Source organism: Bacidia gigantensis (genome assembly GCF_019456465.1).
Source record: "Bacidia gigantensis strain McMullin 20006 chromosome Unknown contig_74, whole genome shotgun sequence".
Classification (NCBI taxonomy): Eukaryota; Fungi; Ascomycota; class Lecanoromycetes; order Lecanorales; family Ramalinaceae; genus Bacidia; species Bacidia gigantensis.
Genome location: NW_025408613.1, coordinates 554,371 through 572,300, shown reverse-complemented (window position 1 = coordinate 572,300; position 17,930 = coordinate 554,371). Strand labels below are relative to the sequence as shown.

Here is a 17,930-nt window from a genome sequence, read left to right as displayed (position 1 = left end):
AGTATTTAAGCTAGTCATCTTTATAAGTGTAATTTTCTTGCGAGTTTTCGAATCTTCCTTCCTTCACTAGCACGAATCGCTCTTCTTGAATAATTTTCCTTCTATCCATGATATCCATCGAGACTCTTGTGCGATTGTAGTTGATATTGAACGCTTTGTTATGATACCTGCAGAATGTACATCGGATCCAATTTATTTGTAGCCGAGCCTGACCATACAAAGTTGGAAAGTGAGATCGTAGCCGGCATTAATCTGTGAGATTAATCAAGGCCTTAGTGCTTGATAGCAAAACCCTCGATGAAACAGGTGGGAGACCGTGCAATCAGATGGTATGCAGGTCACAGGAAAAGTCATCGTTTCCAAGGCCTTTAGAACGTAGGTATACTCCTTTGAGGATCTTAAACATATCCCTCTCGCTTTTTCTTGCTCTTTTGGTTGTTCCTGCGAGAGGCCTTAAGTCTAGCAATTTTCCAGTAATGGACAAAGAGATCAATTTCATGTCTATGTACTACCTTTCAATGTTAAAGACCCACGTTACTTCTTAGTATGACATACGATCAATGAGTTATCTGGTGTGTGTGATCTGTTAGTGCATCGTCTCCATATTGTTATTGACGAGATTTGGTGTCTTTGGTTTGAGCACCACAACACACCAGTCATCTCCACGCCTTGCCTATTCCGGCCTCCATATGCACATTGACCCAAACTGAGTATGCACTTGGCCGATTCCGGCTCTCAGGCACCAAGAGGAAGTGAATTAGGAGGTTCGTTGAGTGTTAACCCCGCTTTCTTCAACACACAGCGATGGCGGCAAACATGGACGACACAATTCAGCCATCGCAAATGACACGAGGGGAAATTGACGAATTCTTAATGCAACAACAGCAAACTATCAAACATCTCACATCGCGGCTGGACAAGGAAGCAGAGCAGCGACAAATCAACGACAAGAAAAGCGAAGAGCATATCGCTTATGCGGAAGCAAATAACGACACTCTCAAAAAAGCCTTAGAGGAGGCTCACGTATTGCCCAAACATCAAAGTGATACCGTCAAAGCTGTTCAGAAGAAGAACACCGAGTTGCAAACTGCTCTACGAACAGCACGGAATACATCAAGCAGTCTCGAGAGAAAGCTCTTATCGCCATTCGGCCACAAAGAAAGTCGCTCAATTTCTTGTAGCCACAACCAACGATCACAAGCAAACCCAACACACGCGTCACAGACGAATACTGCGATGAGTGAAAATCTCGCTGGACTACGAACAGACCTGACCGAGATGGAAGATAAACATTTTGCAGAGAAGGAAGTCTTAGAGGCTGAGGTACGGAGGTGGAAACTGCTTTGCAGGTCGTTGTGGATGAGCTTCAAGTCTCGAATGGAAAACGCTGGTCTGGAGGCCGGTGCAGAATCAATTTTTCAGAACCCAGATCTAAGGAAAGCTGCTGAGGAATTGAGGATATGGACTGGACTGCCTCCACTGGGTCACTCCGGCAATAGAGTCACACATAACGCAGCTGATGATGCCCCAGCGAAGATGAGCACAGGTGCAAAGAAGAGGCAGAGGAGGAAGCAAACTAGAGCTAAAGGCACCGCTTTGGAGGACGAGGCAGAGGCTGAAGCGGGTGAAGCTTCGAAACAACCAACCTTTCATACAGCTGAAGATCTTCAAGAAAACCAGCTTCTCACGGCAGTACAGCCCGAAGAAGGCACTAAGACTAATAGCGAGCTTGATGAGATAGCACGAATCCCAACTGGCGAAAATAAAGGTGGCACTGCAGATAATGACGGCAGTTCAACGAACCGTCAAATCTTTTCTGAAGAAGGTAAAGCTGCCGCGGACAAGCCAGAGGTGGACGCAGAAGTCACTGACGTCGGGGAAGGGAAAGGTGAAGAAGCTAAGCTCCTTAATGAGGCACATGTACAGACGGCTGCAATCCCGTCCGTGGGAGACGGGGAAGCCGTTCCAGAAGTAGGAAAGGACGTGGAGAAGGCTAGTTCAAAGGAAGAGAAAGGCGGAGAAGCCACTCAAAAACAAAAAGTCAAGGCAGAAACGGCAGTGATCCTAAAGGACGAGAGTACTCAAACCACCCAGATGCCAGAGAAAGAGGCAAAGGCAGAGCGAGCAAAAACGGGCGATGACAAGGCTGTCCAGGTACCAGAAGCAAGCAAAGAGGCAAGACTACAGCAGGTCGAATCCGAGCCTGCAAAGGCACTTGCAGCAAACTTCGCCTTCCTAAAAGGCCGATACTGGATCCTTGCCATTGTGCTGTACCTTATCTTATTTATATGTACAGCGTACATTGATCACGCAGCTAGAGAAGAACGCAACATTTGGCTAGCAGCCAACGACACGAGTAGAGTCGCGGTACATCGAGTCATGCGTGCAAACCAATCGGGACAATCAATGGGCTGGCTCAGCCATAGCAGCCTACAATCCAGCAATTTGTCTACCGGTATGGGACGACGATACAGCATGGGGTACGGGGCCACAGGGTACGGGGCGACCTTCTGAGAGGGGGTGGGAGAGTGGTATCACTCGATCGTCGGATCGAATGCGCCTACTAACATTGCACAGTCACCATTATGGTGACTGTCTGTTGGTGCTGGCAGCGTTCGAGGGGACGATTAAGCAGATCAGTCCTGTTTCTGAGAGAGGAATTTTGTGGGAAAGGCGGGCTTCTTGTGGGAACCTGGTTTCACTCGATCGTCGAATCGAATGCGCCTACCAACATTGCACGGTCACCATTACGGTGACTGTCTGTTGGTCACGGCAGCAATCGAGGAGATGATTGAGTGAAACCAGTCCCAGCTTGGCAGAGATGCGCTTGCTAACATTGCACGGTCCTTGTGACTGTCTGTTGGTATAGGCGGTGTCTCTGTCAGGCAGCAAGAATGCAGTGGCCAAGTGCGGTGGACTGTGACTTGTGGTTTGTCTGCATTTGTATTTAAACTGAGTGAATTGTCTATGCAAGTAAATGCTATGATATGCTGCTGCCATGACCTTCAAGAGTACGCCCGTTGCCATTAGAGGACTCTGCGGTTTCCCCGTTCAAGTTCCTATCTACCAGTTGCACTGATTGTCTTCGTCTTCGTCGTCGTCTTCTTCTGTGACGAGGCCTTTCCTCCAATGGCACGATACCCGCTTCTTGTTTCATCCTCTGGACCGCAGCACCTACAGCAAATTGGCTGTCTAACCTATCGTGTTTTGTACATGGACTGTATTTAAGAGGTAGCAACCAGTCGTACCATTGCTCTCCCATAACACTCTTGAAATTTCCAAAAGCGCCGAGGTCCCATGGGTTGTCTCCAGGTCTACTGTGTAGAATGGCAAAGGTTTTAAGCCCGTGGCCAGCGATGTCAGTGTAGGCTGTTGGCTGAGTTACAGGAAACGAGATTGTAGGAAAGGGTGGCCGTTCTTGTGGCGGACGAGGTAGGTGAATTGCAAGCTGGTAGACCACCGTCTTCCTCGACAGGTTCTCGATCGTGGTTGTATTTACTAGAGCAAATTGCAGCGAACTCCCTGTCATCCCGACCGTGAAAAGCCCAAATAGCGCCGCCATTGCAAGTGTGACCACCCAATGCACATGTATTTTATGATAAGCCTTGACGTATTCATGGAGCAGGACAGCGACCAGAATCAGAACAAAGGTACAGTAAATGGCTGTGTAAGCGACGAATTGGACGAAGAACTTGAATGAGGTTTCAGAAACTACCCCTCCGACCCATGGGCAGAAGTGGTCCATTTTATGAACACAGCGATCGACCTCCCGACAATGATGTGTGCGATCGGGCTTCCAATTTTGGCATTGCGAGCACCATATTGGCTGGCCGTCCCCCTGGCATATAAAAAGGTCACGCTTGATGAACTCTTGCAAACCAGGCCGTTGATGCTGCGGTATCTTCTCCTGTCCTGCTGTCCGTTCTTTATGGTCGGGATTAACTTCAGTGTATCCGGGATTGGCTATGACCACGTAGAGAAGGCGGGCATAGGTGAGGGTCATAGAGAGGAAAAGGACGACGTAGCAGACAAGCATGCCCACGGCCAGGCCATGACGGGGGGCGTGGAAATCTGGTGGGGGCTTAATTAGATAGTTGACTGTTCCCATCCGTCAGCTCTTGTATATACATCAGATTTCAAATGCCGACCGCAAAGTGAAACTATCACCCAAGTGACATATATTATGATGGCGGCGATGAAGAGAGGAATAAATCTGGAGACCCAAAGGTTTACGGCTTTCGTATTAGGCGCAGAGCGCTGCATCTAAAGGTTACAAGAAAGGAATCGCATAGTAAAGCACCAGAGGCGTAAAGGGCGGGACTGTTGACAGGGTAAGACAAGGATGATGGAGACTAAAGCCTGCCTCGTGGCCTTTACGAAGCTAAGCTCGATTTGGATAGCATGAAAATTAGGCTCATTAGCGTGACATCAGCCCTATTCATAATCCGTTCTCCGTCGTCCCGATAATTCATCTGGGAACGCCCACTAGATACCAGAAGTTGCTGCAGTACTTCTATGATGACTGGGGCACTTGACCTGAGGGCTATGCTGAGCAAAACAGGATATCACAGCCCTGATACAGGATCTCTGATTCCTTGCTTCCTTTTTAATTGTCTTCCTCGGTCAAGTCGACTGACCACCGGTGACTTGTTGTTGACGTTGAAAAAGAATGTGTGGTCGTCATCCTAGCAAGCTTGACATGCTTGTGCAGTACCAAAGTGTGTTGATTCGCACACCATAATATTTGCCTGAATCATCGGTAGACAGGCCATGACCAGGTCGGTGCCTTGCCCCCTTTCCCAATTCCTGCTACCGATTCATGTAAGTCATGCTATGGCGGTGAGAATGCACAACTTCACTGCCATTTCAGCTTCATCTCGTGCCTTCAGATGATATATAATGCCCAAATCAGGTCGATATGTCTTTCTTGATCGCTTTGGCTCTATCAAACTTTTCCTTGAAAATACATTTCGGGCTTGAAACCTGTGATTAGGATTGCAAGATTTCTTCGACAGGCGATCGTTTCATTGAAGAAATATACTCCTTTCACATTTCGGAATGGCCACAATCAGTAGCAGTACGCCCGCTCTTGCGGATTTGATAGTCTTTCGACAAACTCTTGCTGCCCTATCTTTCCAACCGTTGGCAAGCACGGCTTCACTATGTCTAGCTGCCTCAAGTACCCAGGTGAGTACTTCCATGATATTACCTTCCTCCCGCCATCCTCTGACAGTAGTAGGTGGCTTCCGATCCACCCTTACACCTCGATAAACAGTTTGAAGCCATCCTCTCGTCCGGCTTGGCCGGCATGCGCCCAATATCACTTCCCACCAGTTGGTATTGCCACATTTGCCACTATGGCCCTATGCTGATTGCTACCACGCCATCTTGCACGAATGTGCTGAAGGATGGCCGCACGTGCAATCATCCCAGATGTGATGACTGCACCACCGAATAAGTTATAGCTTTTTCAGCACGGCTCTAGGAAACGAAGAACGACGATTGTAGGATGTTGTGATGAAGCTTAAAGCTCTTTGGCGCGGATGATATTTCTCAAGTCTACAGAATTGTTTCACTATCGGTGTATGTCATTCGCTTCGTAGTACATAGTATTTTCACAATATTTGCAATCGTGGATTTTCGGACTCGATTTACATGTTTATTGTGGCAAGGTACCTGACTTCTCGGCTATAAATTCAAAAAGCTCGGTGCTTGGACAATTTTGCTACTCTGTTCTTCGCAGTTAAAGCAATCACAGGGAACATCAAGCAAGTACCTTGCTCGCGAAATATCGTCAGCAATCTTCTCTAGAAAGTAAGGCTTTCCAGTCAGTTGCCAGGTCGACAATATTAACGATGACGGCAGTGTTCAAGCTCACGAGGGACACGTCGATGATTAGAGTACCCCGTCAAAAGTCTCTACTAAGCCTCTTGGAGGGCGCTCACGCTGTGCCAGGGACGGAGTGGACGTCACGGACCCTTTGGAAAGTCCATTCCCATAATGTTGAGCTGATACCCAAGGTGGTTTGCTCTCATGATTGTCCCCAATTCACAAGGACGATCCTGTGTACGCGGACTGCCGGAGCCCGATGGTCTTGTTTTCTCCTGATAAAAACATTTTCTTGCTCTGCTATGACTGTTGGTATACTTTCCTCTGTTGTTCTAGCGCTCTATAATAACGTCATTTCTTCCTGGCGTGTCCGATAGTACAAGCTTCACCCTTCGGGCCCTACACACCGCGCCACAATGATCAAGCTTAGTTTTTAGGTTCACTTAAGGATTTCGGCCTCATAAATGGCACGGGCACGCTGAATGGTGGAACTCCTCACCGCTCTTTCTGACGTTATCATACTCAATTTATAAAAAGGGCGCCGCCTTTCGGTACGCTTTACTTCGCCACAAATCTGACAATGAGCAGTATCGCTACCGACCGAACCGAACCGCAACATACTACCAACGATATCAGAGGTCTTCCACGTGGCGAATAAGGCTGCAGGAAGGGCCATAGGGATGAAGATCGTCACATCTCAATCTGAAACCATGATTGACTCCAGACAAATTTCATTTTCTTTGATACTTTGTGACTCATTAAAGTCGAGACTTTTGAGAATTTTCTGCATGCAGGGCGTGCTCACCGACATAGCCCTGCAATGGGCAAAAATGCACCGCCAGGAGAAACGCACATTTGCTGGCTAAGGCACCGGTGCAAAATGCTTCTGAGATCACGGGGCGGCGACTCGACTAGATCTGATTCGTTTTGCACGTGACACTGCCACCGAGCTCACGTTTGCTTCTCTCTAATAGTCCGGAGGCAATGACACAAATGTACCATTTTGTGTCATACTGAACCGGTTATTGTGCACCGTTTGTCGAATGCTCATCTCGGTCTGGCGACATCAGGGTGACAAATTGTTTGCCTGAAAGTAAATTGCTCATTCTGCTGAAATGCACGGTATGAATTGACACAATGATCGAATCAATTGTTCGCCCTAAAGGGGCAGAGTCGACGTCTACCGACTCATGACAGGTGAGAGAAAGCTTCGTCGACCGCCCCACCGAGAATTATCATCCTGCGTTGGATATATAAACACAGAGAAGGACCATAACTTTTGCTCAACGCTAGAAGCAATCTATCTTCGACATCTAAAAGCGATCACAGTCATTCAGAAAGAGCCCATTCACCATGCCATCCACCAAACCCATCGCTCCGCCCAAAGGCGCCACAAAATTCACGTGTGGCAAATGTGAAGGGAACCCAACGATGAAACTATCCCAATATACTCATTGCATCTGCTGCGAAGAGAAGTACGATGCTTATTCAACGTTTTATGATGCTAGAATGCGCGAAATCCCACTTCCTGGGTAGGAAGATCCGGGGGCTGAGGGGCGAAAGAAGCGTTGGGAACAGAACGCACGAAGACCAAGTACCGAGTTCGATTGAGGCAGAAATTATGCTTCGATGCTGATGCAACACAGGTTGACTCAATCCGTCGTCACAAGTGTAGGAGCACAGAATGCGCAAACAAATCGACAGAATCAGAGGAGCGTACCCAGCCGCCACCAGCCCTTGGTCAACATGATCCATTATCAAAAACCTTCGCTCGATTCATTTCTTTTGTAGATTCTTGATCTTGTATTCGCTGGAAAGCTATTTACAAACACTCTTTTCTCGGATGAATGGGTGGATAGCGTTGACATTTTGACAAACGATGTACAACAGGCATTACCTTCGTTTTTGTATATATTGCGAATATAGACTGCTTGTAAGAAATAGAAAAGGTGCTGACGGCTGGCCTACCGTCTCTCAATAGCACGACTATCTGTTTCCTCTCCTGCATCTCTTCGATGATGCTCAGTGGCCCTGCAGTCACTTTCTGCAGAAACGTCGACACTGGAAACTTACCAGGCATCCACTAACTTTTATTTTTTGGGAATTCTATTTCAGATCTAACAATATAAGACTCCCTTTTTGCCCTGCTCAAACTCTAACATGGCTTTTGTATGAGGCGGAGGGAAACAGGCGAGTGTGCTCAGCACTAGAAGGCGCAGCTTTACTATGCCTTACGCCCTTCTTCATCTTTGACCAAGATGCGACCGCCCCGCAGACTATGTTGTGGGCTTAGGGTTAATTGCAAATGTTTGTATGACTTTCTTTCAATGAGTGGTGAGGGCTCAGGAAAAGCTGTCGTGCTGAAAGAATCCGACTAATGAAACATGATTCGAAAGGAGAAGAACGCTACAGAGGATTGCAGACGACGATAAACATGATACTACCTATATCCTCTTCAGAAGCTGTTGTGGCAGAGCGGACATGACAGTGCGTAACATTTTCAGCGCTTCCCCGAATCAAACTAGGGAACTAGGACACCTGGGTGCGGAAAACGGACACGTGTGGCGATTTGAATCGGTGACACCAAATGACTGATGTAATTGTTACCTTATTTCATTCTGCTGAAGGCTTTGACTCCGTGGTCTGATCGCTATAAGGCTGTATCAACTTTTCTCACGCCTACATAGACTCATAACGTTCATGTCATCATTACATGAATGACTCTAGCCCTCGTCTTGAGGATTGGGGTTAAGATTGTGTTCCTCACGACTGCGAGATGCCAATGACACCGCATGCAGGACGTCCGCCAGCATTGCCTGTGGTCTTACTATGCTCATGACCGCCTTTTCCGAGATCATCCGTACCGGCGTGCACGACGATGGTGCGGCCAAGGACGCTATTATTTCCGTATAATTTGACCTGACTGTCGGTGACAGTGCCCTTTGCATTGCCTTGTGCATCGGTCTCGAAGTTCCCTAGATCTCCAACGTGACGGACGCTGTCATCTGGCGCACCGTGTTCTTTACTGAAAGGATTGACTGGATGCGGACATATGTTTGAGTACGTTGAGGATGGTCATGGGGCTTCTGATGACAGGGCCCAACTTACAGTGCGGACCGGCAGATGTGCAGCCATTGGTATTGTCACCAAACTGGTGGACATGCATGCCCCGCTTTGCAGATGCGTCGTGGCCTGTAATATCAAAAGTGATTGATGTTGGAGCTGATTCGGATGCTTGCTCGAAAGTCACTGTTCCCTTGACATTTGAGTCACCCCGAAGGACCGCAACTGTGGAAATCGAAGCGGATTAGCATCGAATCTTGCAACATGGCAGTCCAGGAAAGGTTAAGAGATAGGTTCGGGAATGGGGGAAAGCCCCAAGACCAAGTGGAATCGTCCGAGTCGGACCCGGCAACGGACTTCATGTCAAGAAGCAATCTGACAGCGCTCTTGTGACAGGTGGAGGAGGAGGGCAGATCGGGGGCATCTTGCTCAAGGGTACGTAGAGGACCCAAAGGGCGGGAAAGCCGCAACTTACCTGCTTTGACGCCCATGGTGGCGATGTGATTGATATTATAGGTGAAGATTATTGGAGGATATGTACGTATGTTACGTTACTCTCTGAATCCAGTGCAGATGGTGAAGTTCATATGTCAATCCAGACGCCGAACTCTCGGAAGTCTGAAGTGGGGTCATCGACGTCACAAACCCGGTGCCTCTGCCTCTTATTGCCGAACTTGCCAATGGAATGGCCCAACCGTCACGAACTCGAGCATAGAGTCATGGACATACATTTTGGAAAATGCGAAGAATGATAACTGCCACCAATTTTCACACTAGGTCTTCATCATTGTTGGCATGACTGTCGCTGCAGCTTTATGAGACTCGGATGGCAGGGACGCAGACCTTTCCGCGGAGCAGAGAGGCAACGCACTGGCGTGGTAGCATAGGCGCGTAACGGCGCAATAATAATGAACATATCGAGGGTAAACAGCTGTCGTGTGGGGGTGCTCCAGGTGTCTCGGTGGCTCTTGTCACTACTTTGAGACCTGTTGGCCCTTGCTGATGAAACCACCACGCGAACATAACGTGGTTAGCATGGGCTGACCCGGCTACAAGCATAACATCGACTTCGTGGCGGTGCTGTGCGACATACCGCCGGAGTGAACAACGGTTGGAAAAGAAAAGGAGACAGAGAGCAGTCGGAAAGCTCAACGATTGGGCCTCTTAACATGTGCCATCGTTCCCTATGAAAATCTTTGAAGAGGAATGAATAAGGCAAGGATCATAATTTCAAGCTCTAGTTCTAGCCTGGCCCGGCGCTTCTTCAGGAGGGGGACCAATTTTAGAGAAGACTCGCTCCGGCACATCCTCATCTCCTGCACGACTATTATCCTTTCCACGCTGTGTTCATGATTCCTCGCATTCCTGGCCCTTCGCTGTTTGCCACGGGCTTGATTTGGTTGGCACGCATTGCTGCATCACCTCTCGAAGGCAGGCAGTGGCCAAATTAAAGTGAGTAATTCCTGAACGCCAAGCCTTAAAAATTCAATTGTGACCCTTCTATTCGAGTCTCGACACACACATCTTCTAACATGGCGTAAACAGTAGCTACAGCACAATCTTTCCCCTTGGCTCGGTGGTTCCTGGCTTCGGATCTCTCCTCCCACTCTCCTCGCGCCCTCGCAGCCCGTGTAATGTCATCTTATGATCCTCAATCATGGCAAGTGCCTATCAGGGAGGCAACTTGGGAACAGCCCCCTCCCTCGGCCGGCCTGAGTAAGTGATGCGCCGTCGGTCGTGGTAGAATCACTTGGTCTGATCGGTATCCAGCTACCAGCCCCTCCATGCAGCACCGAGAACAAATGGCATTCCACCAACAATTTGAAGGTGCGTCGATCTCTGCACAATCTGCTTTCACTTCGCATCTTTTAGCTCCGTCAAAATCCTAAGCTTCTGCTCGAGGTGCTGACGAGTCATTAGAGATTGATCGAGGCATTGACAACCTAATGAAGAGCGGGAAACTCTACCCCATGCAACCAAGGCGAGATTCGATGCCTATGATGGGAATGCCACAGCCCTATGCCGAATATGGTCAGTAACAAACCGTCCTATTTTTAATGTAGGCTCATGATTTGTGGAAGGCCCCCTCGAGTCTCGCAGCGGCACTCTCTTGACTACGATTCGATGCGCCCTCATTCAGGATCAAATGCTCAGAACTTTTACGCAAACCAACGGCAACATCCCAGAGCAAACGACAATGAGCAATTAATGCAGGCAAAGCGACGTATGGCAGCTCAACGGGAGCGGGAGCTTCGCAATTACCACCAAGAGCAACAATACAGTAAGGGTGTGTACTAGCGCGGTAGAGGAGAAAGACATCTGCTTATCATCATAACATAGGCTCAACCGTACAAGCTAGCTCTGACGGGGCGACAAGTCCTAGTGGTATGAATGAAGACGACCGCCGAGAGCTGATCGCTCGCCAACATCGTGCACTCTACGGCAACGATGGACCATATTACGAACAGGATAATCATACTCCAAGACCCGCGAATCCCACATCTGGTCATCCAAGCTCAGCTGGTGGGAGAGGTCCATCACCGCGTACTTACGACCCCTTCAGTTTAGGGCAAGGGCAAGGACAGCATGGTCAAGATGACGCTGGGCAGCTAAATCCTAGTGAGCAAGCTCAGCAGGGTCCTAAGGGACCGTCTCCGAAACCTCAACCTGGGAGCTCGCATGAGAATAGCACCGCTTCACCGGCGTCGAACCCCCCGAGTCAAAATTTTAGCTTGTTCGAGGGTACAGCCCAGCAGTCCAGCCGCACATCGACATCTTCCCCTGGCGGCTCTCCGCCACGTCAAGGGAAGGCTTCTGGTCCCGGTGTTGCACCGATCGGCACGCGTCCTACACAAGCCAGCAACCCAGCGCTTGCCAACAAGCGATCGGGGACTCCCTCTCAATCCCCGTTGAGCCATGGCTTCTCTGCGACTAATGACAACTTGAAACCACGTGGTGGCGGTAACGAAAGGTCTACTTCATCCGCATCAAATCCATCTGGTGGTGCATCCAAGGAGCCAACGACAAGCGCCTGGGGTTCATCCAGCGGAGTTTGGGGAACAAGCGGAAACAACAATAAATCAGTTGGTGCTGTTTGGGGTTAGGCATTGTGAAAATAACCTTTCTTCATTTGGTACGGGAGTCGGCTTGATGCATTTCAAGGCGTTTTCATCCTGGGCTTTCGGTCATTCATTGCATCAGTGAGGAGGTGTTGTTTGCATTGCGGTCCTGTTTTGCATGGTAGGCGCTTTGCTAAGATACCAGCTATTTATTCCTGAGTTCGTAATTGCGGAAAAAGGAGGTCGAATGAGCATGTTTGAAAGATTATCTCGGGTGCAAAGGCCGTTCTCGGCTCATTATATATATCCATCGGACAGGTAGGCGTGATGGCTTCAAGCATATGGGTGAGAGTATCAAGAGAATATCATATGGCAGTGCTTCTCTCTATATCTCCATTGATGTCCGTCCCTGCAACTTATTAACAACCTTTACTGGTTGAACAAGATACCCGGGGCAGGTGGCTGGCACAGCTTCATTGCTGGGCGATACCAAACATTCCAGAAAATTGAAATATATCATGTTGAGCGTCATCCTTTCTACTCCACGTCTCTTCAGTCGTGATTAGAGTGTGGACTCCGTATGACGTTTGATCAAAAGCTGATAGCAGAGGCGTTATGAACGGATCTCAAAATGCCCGTTCTTACGCATCAACGTTTCGTGTTCGGCGACGTTCCCAACAATCGTCTCATGTAAAACTTATCCGAATTTTTAGTCATCAATCCGCCCACTTCCGTCATAGTGGGGTCGTTCACGGGCATTGAGATTTTTCTCACGCACTGCCCAACACCACCCTCACTTTCACGACTCAAACATCGCACGCAGTAATAGCAACATGTCTTCTTCACTTGATCAGTTGAAGGCTTGCGGGACGACCGTCGTCAGCGATAGCGGTGATTTCGCTTCAATTGCCAAGTACAAGCCGCAAGATGCTACTACGAATCCGAGTCTTATTCTCGCCGCAAGCAAGAAAGAAGAGTATGCCAAATTGATGGATGTGGCTGTTGATTATGGCAAGGATAAAGGCAGCTCGATGGATGAAAAGGTCGATGCTACCTTAGACCGCCTCCTCGTGGAATTTGGGAAAGAAATTCTCCAAATCGTTCCGGGAAAGGTGTCAACAGAAGTTGATGCCCGCTTCTCCTTTGACATCGAAGGATCAGTCAAAAAAGCTCTCCATATCCTTGATGTAGGCCCGATCTACTCATATGCAGCAAAGCATCGCTGACGAAGTGCAAGCTGTACCAATCGATTGGCATAGATAAATCCAGGGTTCTCATAAAGTTGGCCAGCACCTGGGAAGGTGTCAAGGCTTGCGATATTCTCCAGTCTAAACATGGTGTCAATTGCAATATGACGCTGATGTTCTCCATGCCTCAAGCCATTGCGGCCGCGGAAGCCGGTGCCTTCTTAATCTCTCCTTTTGTGGGTCGAATCCTCGACTGGTATAAGGCTGCGCATAAGAAAGAGTATGCTGCACAGGAAGATCCAGGTGTACATTCCGTGCAGCAAATCTTCAACTACTACAAGAAATTCGGATACAAGACGGTAGTGATGGGCGCAAGCTTCAGAAATCTCGGCGAAATCACAGAATTGGCCGGCTGCGACTATCTCACAATTGCAGTAGGTTTTATGCCTACGATCGTACCCATTCATCACTGACCCTGGTGACAGCCTAATCTCCTCGAAGATCTCTTCAACAAGCAAGATTCGGTGCCCAAGAAGCTCGATGCTGCCAATGCTTCTTCGCTAGATATCGAGAAGAAGTCTTACATCAGTAACGAAGAGAAATTCCGCTTTGATTTCAACGAAGAAGCAATGGCTGTTGAAAAGCTCCGTGAAGGCATCAGCAAATTTGCGGCTGACGCAATTACACTCAAGGGTATTTTGGCAGAGAAAATCAAAAAGGCATGAAGTACGTACGTGAACGGCGTTGAGGTGCATCCAAGTATATTATGGTAGAAGTACGTCACATGCAAAGTCCATAGCAGCAATGAAGTCTACTCAGTCTGACATACTCACATGCTCGATATCTCCATCCGTCTTCTCATCCTTTCTGAGCAAGCCTACCTGTGCCTAGAATGAAGCGGTTCGGGAAAGCCTACCCGGCGATCAGAACTCCCCCCACCTCCACCCAGCCATCTGTTGCATCGGGTTTACTGCAGCGTAATGGTCAAACATGTAGGCAATGGCCTTTGATGGCCTTTGGGCTCTTCCATCTCTGTTCTACTTCTTCAATCACTTACCTGCCAAATAATGGCTCTTTCTTTAGCTGGTAAAACAGCCATTGTGACCGGAGCCGGGTCAGGTATGACTCCGGCTTGCACTGCAGTTGATTTCTCATGACTCGAGAATTGACGATTGAGTTGTAGGCATCAATCTGGCGTTCGCTCGCAGTCTCCTCGCCCGACAATGTAACGTCGTCCTCGCAGACGTTGCACTCCGTCCGGATGCTGAGGACCTGGTCAACAAGCACAGTAGCCGAAGTAAGCTGTCGAATGGCCGGGCGGTATTCACCAAGACGGATGTAAGGCATTGGGGCGACCTCGAACAAATGTTTGAAGTTGCTAGTAAGGAGTTTTCAGGCGCTGTCGATGTCGTGTGCCCTGGCGCCGGCGTTTATGAGCCCGTGAGTCAAGCGCTCTGCGATATCAGATCTGAATACACTTCTTACTCATGCCAATCATAGACATGGTCTTCTTTCTGGCACCCACCATCATCTCCTCTTTCCAAAGACTCGCCCACGTCGAACAATTACGACTCCATCTCCATTAATATCACGCACCCAATCCGCACAACCCAGCTGGCAATCCAACATTACCTCCGCACCCGGCCTCGACCGTCACCTTCAAGATCACCAGAATTTCCAACTCCGATGAATATTGTACACATCTCAAGCATTGGCCACCAGATTTCGCCCTTTGCACCCGCTCTCTACTGTGCAGCTAAGCACGCCATCTCCAGCTTCGCCCGTAGCCTTTCTCCCCTTCACCAGCGTCTCGGAATCCGTGTGACGGCGGTCGCGCCAGGAGTCATTCGCACACCCTTATGGATGGACGATCCCATCAAACGTCAGTGGCTCACTGAAGACGATCAGCTCGTGACCCCAGAGACAGTAGCGGACTGCATGCTAGATTTGGCCAGCGAAGAGCAGATTATGGTGCAGGGTGAGGGCTCTGAGTGGTTCCCCGGGGGAAGGAAATATGAGATCGAAGGTGGGATGATTGTAGAGGTCAGCGCAGAGGGAAGAAGGATCGTGAAACAGGTCATGGATCCAGGACCACAAAAAAGAGCAGGCAACACGGTCAGTGGGATGGCGGATGAACAAGAAAGAATTCTGCAAAGACTAGAGACGGGCGACTTTTGAGCAGAGGTGATTTCGTGTTGCATTCATCCGGCCAGTTGGATCTCTTGTAAAATGCCTGATATAGATCTCCCGCGTCGAAAATGATGTTTACAAAGCTCCTTGGTAACGGGATCCAACTGATTTTGCCATTTTAAAAGTTCTTAGGGCTGACTTCAGGAAAGTCTAAGCGGTGGTTTGGAGTTCAAATAAAGACAGGAAATGAGAATTATCGACCTGACATTGATCCTGTACACGCTACACGGCTCGATGATGCACACAAATCGAGTAATAATTGCTCTTCATGCGACGAAGATCTTTCGCCCGAGGGCCGCTAAGCTTCCCCGCATATGACCTCGGCCGCCTGCCTGGAGGAGCTGGAATGCCTCGAGTCCATACAGTGTCAAGTTGAATAGCTGGTTCAAGAGATAGACCTCAGATTATACCACAACGTTTTTCTAGGACTGTCAAAATGGTCTTCCATCCGCCGTCGTGGGTGCCCCCACTGCCCTTCGATCCACCGGACTCGATTCCAATTAGCGAGTTCATGCTCAATGAGCAATATGGCCGTCATCCTTTCCGTCTTTCAAGGCCACCGTTCACGTGCGGGTTGACTGGCCTCGAGTATTCGTGGTCTGACGTGTGCAATCGTGTGAATGCGCTTGCATCAGGGCTGTCAAAAGAGCTTGGATTCACGCCGAATGAGGGCACCGAATGGGACAAAGTGGTCTGCGTGTTCAGTGTGAACACGGTAAGCTTTACAAAAATGTATTCAGCTTCTGAGCCGACGAAACAGCTGAAGTAGATCATCATAGATCGACACCGTTGTCTTCACATGGGCGCTTCATTATCTTGGAGGCATATCCTCTCCCGCAAATGCTGCATACTCTGAGGATGAGCTCGTTTACCAGCTCAAGTCATCAAGTTCAAAAGCCCTGTTCACCTGCGTTCCCCTCTTAGAAACATCAATTGCAGCGGCAAGAAAGTGTGGCATTCCGAAGGATCGCGTCTATCTCTTTGATGTACCGAAACAATTGACCGGCGCGAGCTCAGATTCTCAGGGTTTCAAAACAGTCAACCAGTTGATCGAAGAGAGTTCATCTCTTCCGCAGGTCGAGAGGTTGCGATGGACCAAGGGCGAAGGAGCAAGACGCACGGCCTTCCTTTGCTACTCAAGTGGTACATCTGGACTGCCGGTGAGATATACTCCTGTTCCACTTGGTCTGGAAGAGGCCTTGAGCTCATGTGTCGTAGAAAGGCGTCAAGATCGCGCATCGCAATCTCATTGCCAACGTTCTGCAAGTAGCAACCTCGGAGAATCCCCACCGTGCAAAGAAAAAGAAGCCCGGAGACGAATACAATCCAACGGAAGTCTCATTGGGCATATTGCCTCAAAGTCACATATACTCGCTTGTTCTGTTGTGCCATACCGTGCCCTACCGTGGGGATCAGGTCATAAATATTCCAAAATTTGATTTGCCACAAGTTCTGGCGGCGATACAGCGATTCAAAATCAACAATCTTTACCTGGTATGTTAACGCTTTGTGCCTTATGAGCTCCACCAGATGAAGGCATCCTGTCAACTTTTTGGAAGGCTAAGTTTCTCCGATAGGTACCGCCGATCATTATTGCCATGAAGAATAATCCTGAGGTGCTCAAAAAATTTGATCTTACTTCTGTTGAAACAGTCTTTACCGGAGCAGCCCCGGTAGGCCCAGAAACTGCGGAACAAATGCAAAAGCAGCACCCCAAATGGCTGGTTAGGCAAGGTTACGGTCTGATCCACGCACGTTCCTATAGCAAATCATGCGCTAAATCCTTTCAGGCCTCACAGAGACGTCGACTGTGGTTTGCTCAACCGCGTTTCATGATGTTATGGACGGTTCTTGTGGTTCTCTGCTCCCAGGCTTCGAAGCTAAACTCGTGTCCATCGAAGGCAATGAGATAAAAGGCTATGATCAGCCCGGTGAACTTGTTGTTAGATCACCTAGTGTTACATTAGGCTATCTCAACAATGACAAGGCAAACCAGGAGACTTTTGTTGACGGATGGGTGCGTACTGGAGACGAAGCCGTGGTGCGGAAAAGTCCGAAAGGCTATGAGCATATATTTATCGTAGACCGCATCAAGGAGCTTATCAAAGTCAAGGTTCGTGGATTCCGATCGAACGTGCAAAGTAGGAACATCATTGATGTTTTCTCATAGGGGTTGCAAGTAGCGCCAGCGGAGCTGGAGGCGCACCTACTTACTCATCCCGCGGTCGCGGACTGCACTGTCATACCGATTGCAGACGACACAGCAGGGGAGCGTCCGAAAGCCTTCGTTGTTAAATCATCATCGGTGGGCTTGGAAGACAATGACCGGATACTAGTCCGAGAAATAAAAAAACATGTGGAAAAGACGAAAGCTCGGCACAAGTGGCTTGCAGAAGTGGTTTTTGTCGACACAATACCGAAATCACCTAGTGGCAAGATACTAAGACGCTTGCTGAGAGATAAAGATAGGGAAGAAAGGAGGAAACAAGGCCCAAGGTTGTGATTTGGACTGCCGTCCACATATACGCGGATGCTGTTATTGAGGCTTTCAAAATTTCAGTGCTTGCTGAGGTTTACGACGCCATAGCTTTACAACTAGACA

At 48.8% G+C, this 17,930-nt stretch overlaps 7 protein-coding genes across 7 annotated transcripts; 5 read left to right on the top strand and 2 right to left on the bottom strand.

The window, feature by feature from the left end:
- Positions 1-804: 804 nt before the first annotated feature.
- KY384_000574 (uncharacterized protein) lies at positions 805-2,514 on the top strand (the record flags this gene model as incomplete). The annotated part of the gene is made up of 1 exon (XM_044809110.1): positions 805-2,514. One exon carries the CDS (start codon positions 805-807, stop codon positions 2,512-2,514), a length of 1,710 nt encoding a protein of 569 aa, XP_044665097.1.
- Positions 2,515-3,059: 545 nt separating this feature from the next.
- KY384_000573 (uncharacterized protein) lies at positions 3,060-4,003 on the bottom strand (the record flags this gene model as incomplete). The annotated part of the gene is made up of 2 exons (XM_044809109.1): positions 3,060-3,174; positions 3,198-4,003. The coding sequence occupies 2 exons, from the start codon at positions 4,001-4,003 to the stop codon at positions 3,060-3,062; spliced, it is 921 nt and encodes a 306-aa protein (XP_044665096.1).
- A 4,589-nt stretch (positions 4,004-8,592) lies between these two features.
- Positions 8,593-9,383, bottom strand: KY384_000572 (uncharacterized protein; the record flags this gene model as incomplete). The annotated part of the gene is made up of 3 exons (XM_044809108.1): positions 8,593-8,867; positions 8,938-9,117; positions 9,368-9,383. 3 exons carry the CDS (start codon positions 9,381-9,383, stop codon positions 8,593-8,595), a joined length of 471 nt encoding a protein of 156 aa, XP_044665095.1.
- A 1,166-nt stretch (positions 9,384-10,549) lies between these two features.
- Positions 10,550-11,996, top strand: KY384_000571 (uncharacterized protein; the record flags this gene model as incomplete). The annotated part of the gene is made up of 3 exons (XM_044809107.1): positions 10,550-10,608; positions 10,974-11,179; positions 11,233-11,996. The coding sequence occupies 3 exons, from the start codon at positions 10,550-10,552 to the stop codon at positions 11,994-11,996; spliced, it is 1,029 nt and encodes a 342-aa protein (XP_044665094.1).
- Positions 11,997-12,784: 788 nt separating this feature from the next.
- KY384_000570 (uncharacterized protein) lies at positions 12,785-13,863 on the top strand (the record flags this gene model as incomplete). Its single annotated transcript, XM_044809106.1, has 3 exons — positions 12,785-13,138; positions 13,189-13,572; positions 13,624-13,863. The coding sequence occupies 3 exons, from the start codon at positions 12,785-12,787 to the stop codon at positions 13,861-13,863; spliced, it is 978 nt and encodes a 325-aa protein (XP_044665093.1).
- Positions 13,864-14,205: 342 nt separating this feature from the next.
- Positions 14,206-15,630, top strand: KY384_000569 (uncharacterized protein; the record flags this gene model as incomplete). Its single annotated transcript, XM_044809105.1, has 4 exons — positions 14,206-14,257; positions 14,322-14,578; positions 14,639-15,253; positions 15,454-15,630. 4 exons carry the CDS (start codon positions 14,206-14,208, stop codon positions 15,628-15,630), a joined length of 1,101 nt encoding a protein of 366 aa, XP_044665092.1.
- A 134-nt stretch (positions 15,631-15,764) lies between these two features.
- KY384_000568 (uncharacterized protein) lies at positions 15,765-17,831 on the top strand (the record flags this gene model as incomplete). The annotated part of the gene is made up of 6 exons (XM_044809104.1): positions 15,765-16,043; positions 16,108-16,488; positions 16,547-16,822; positions 16,906-17,068; positions 17,119-17,441; positions 17,499-17,831. 6 exons carry the CDS (start codon positions 15,765-15,767, stop codon positions 17,829-17,831), a joined length of 1,755 nt encoding a protein of 584 aa, XP_044665091.1.
- Positions 17,832-17,930: the final 99 nt, after the last annotated feature.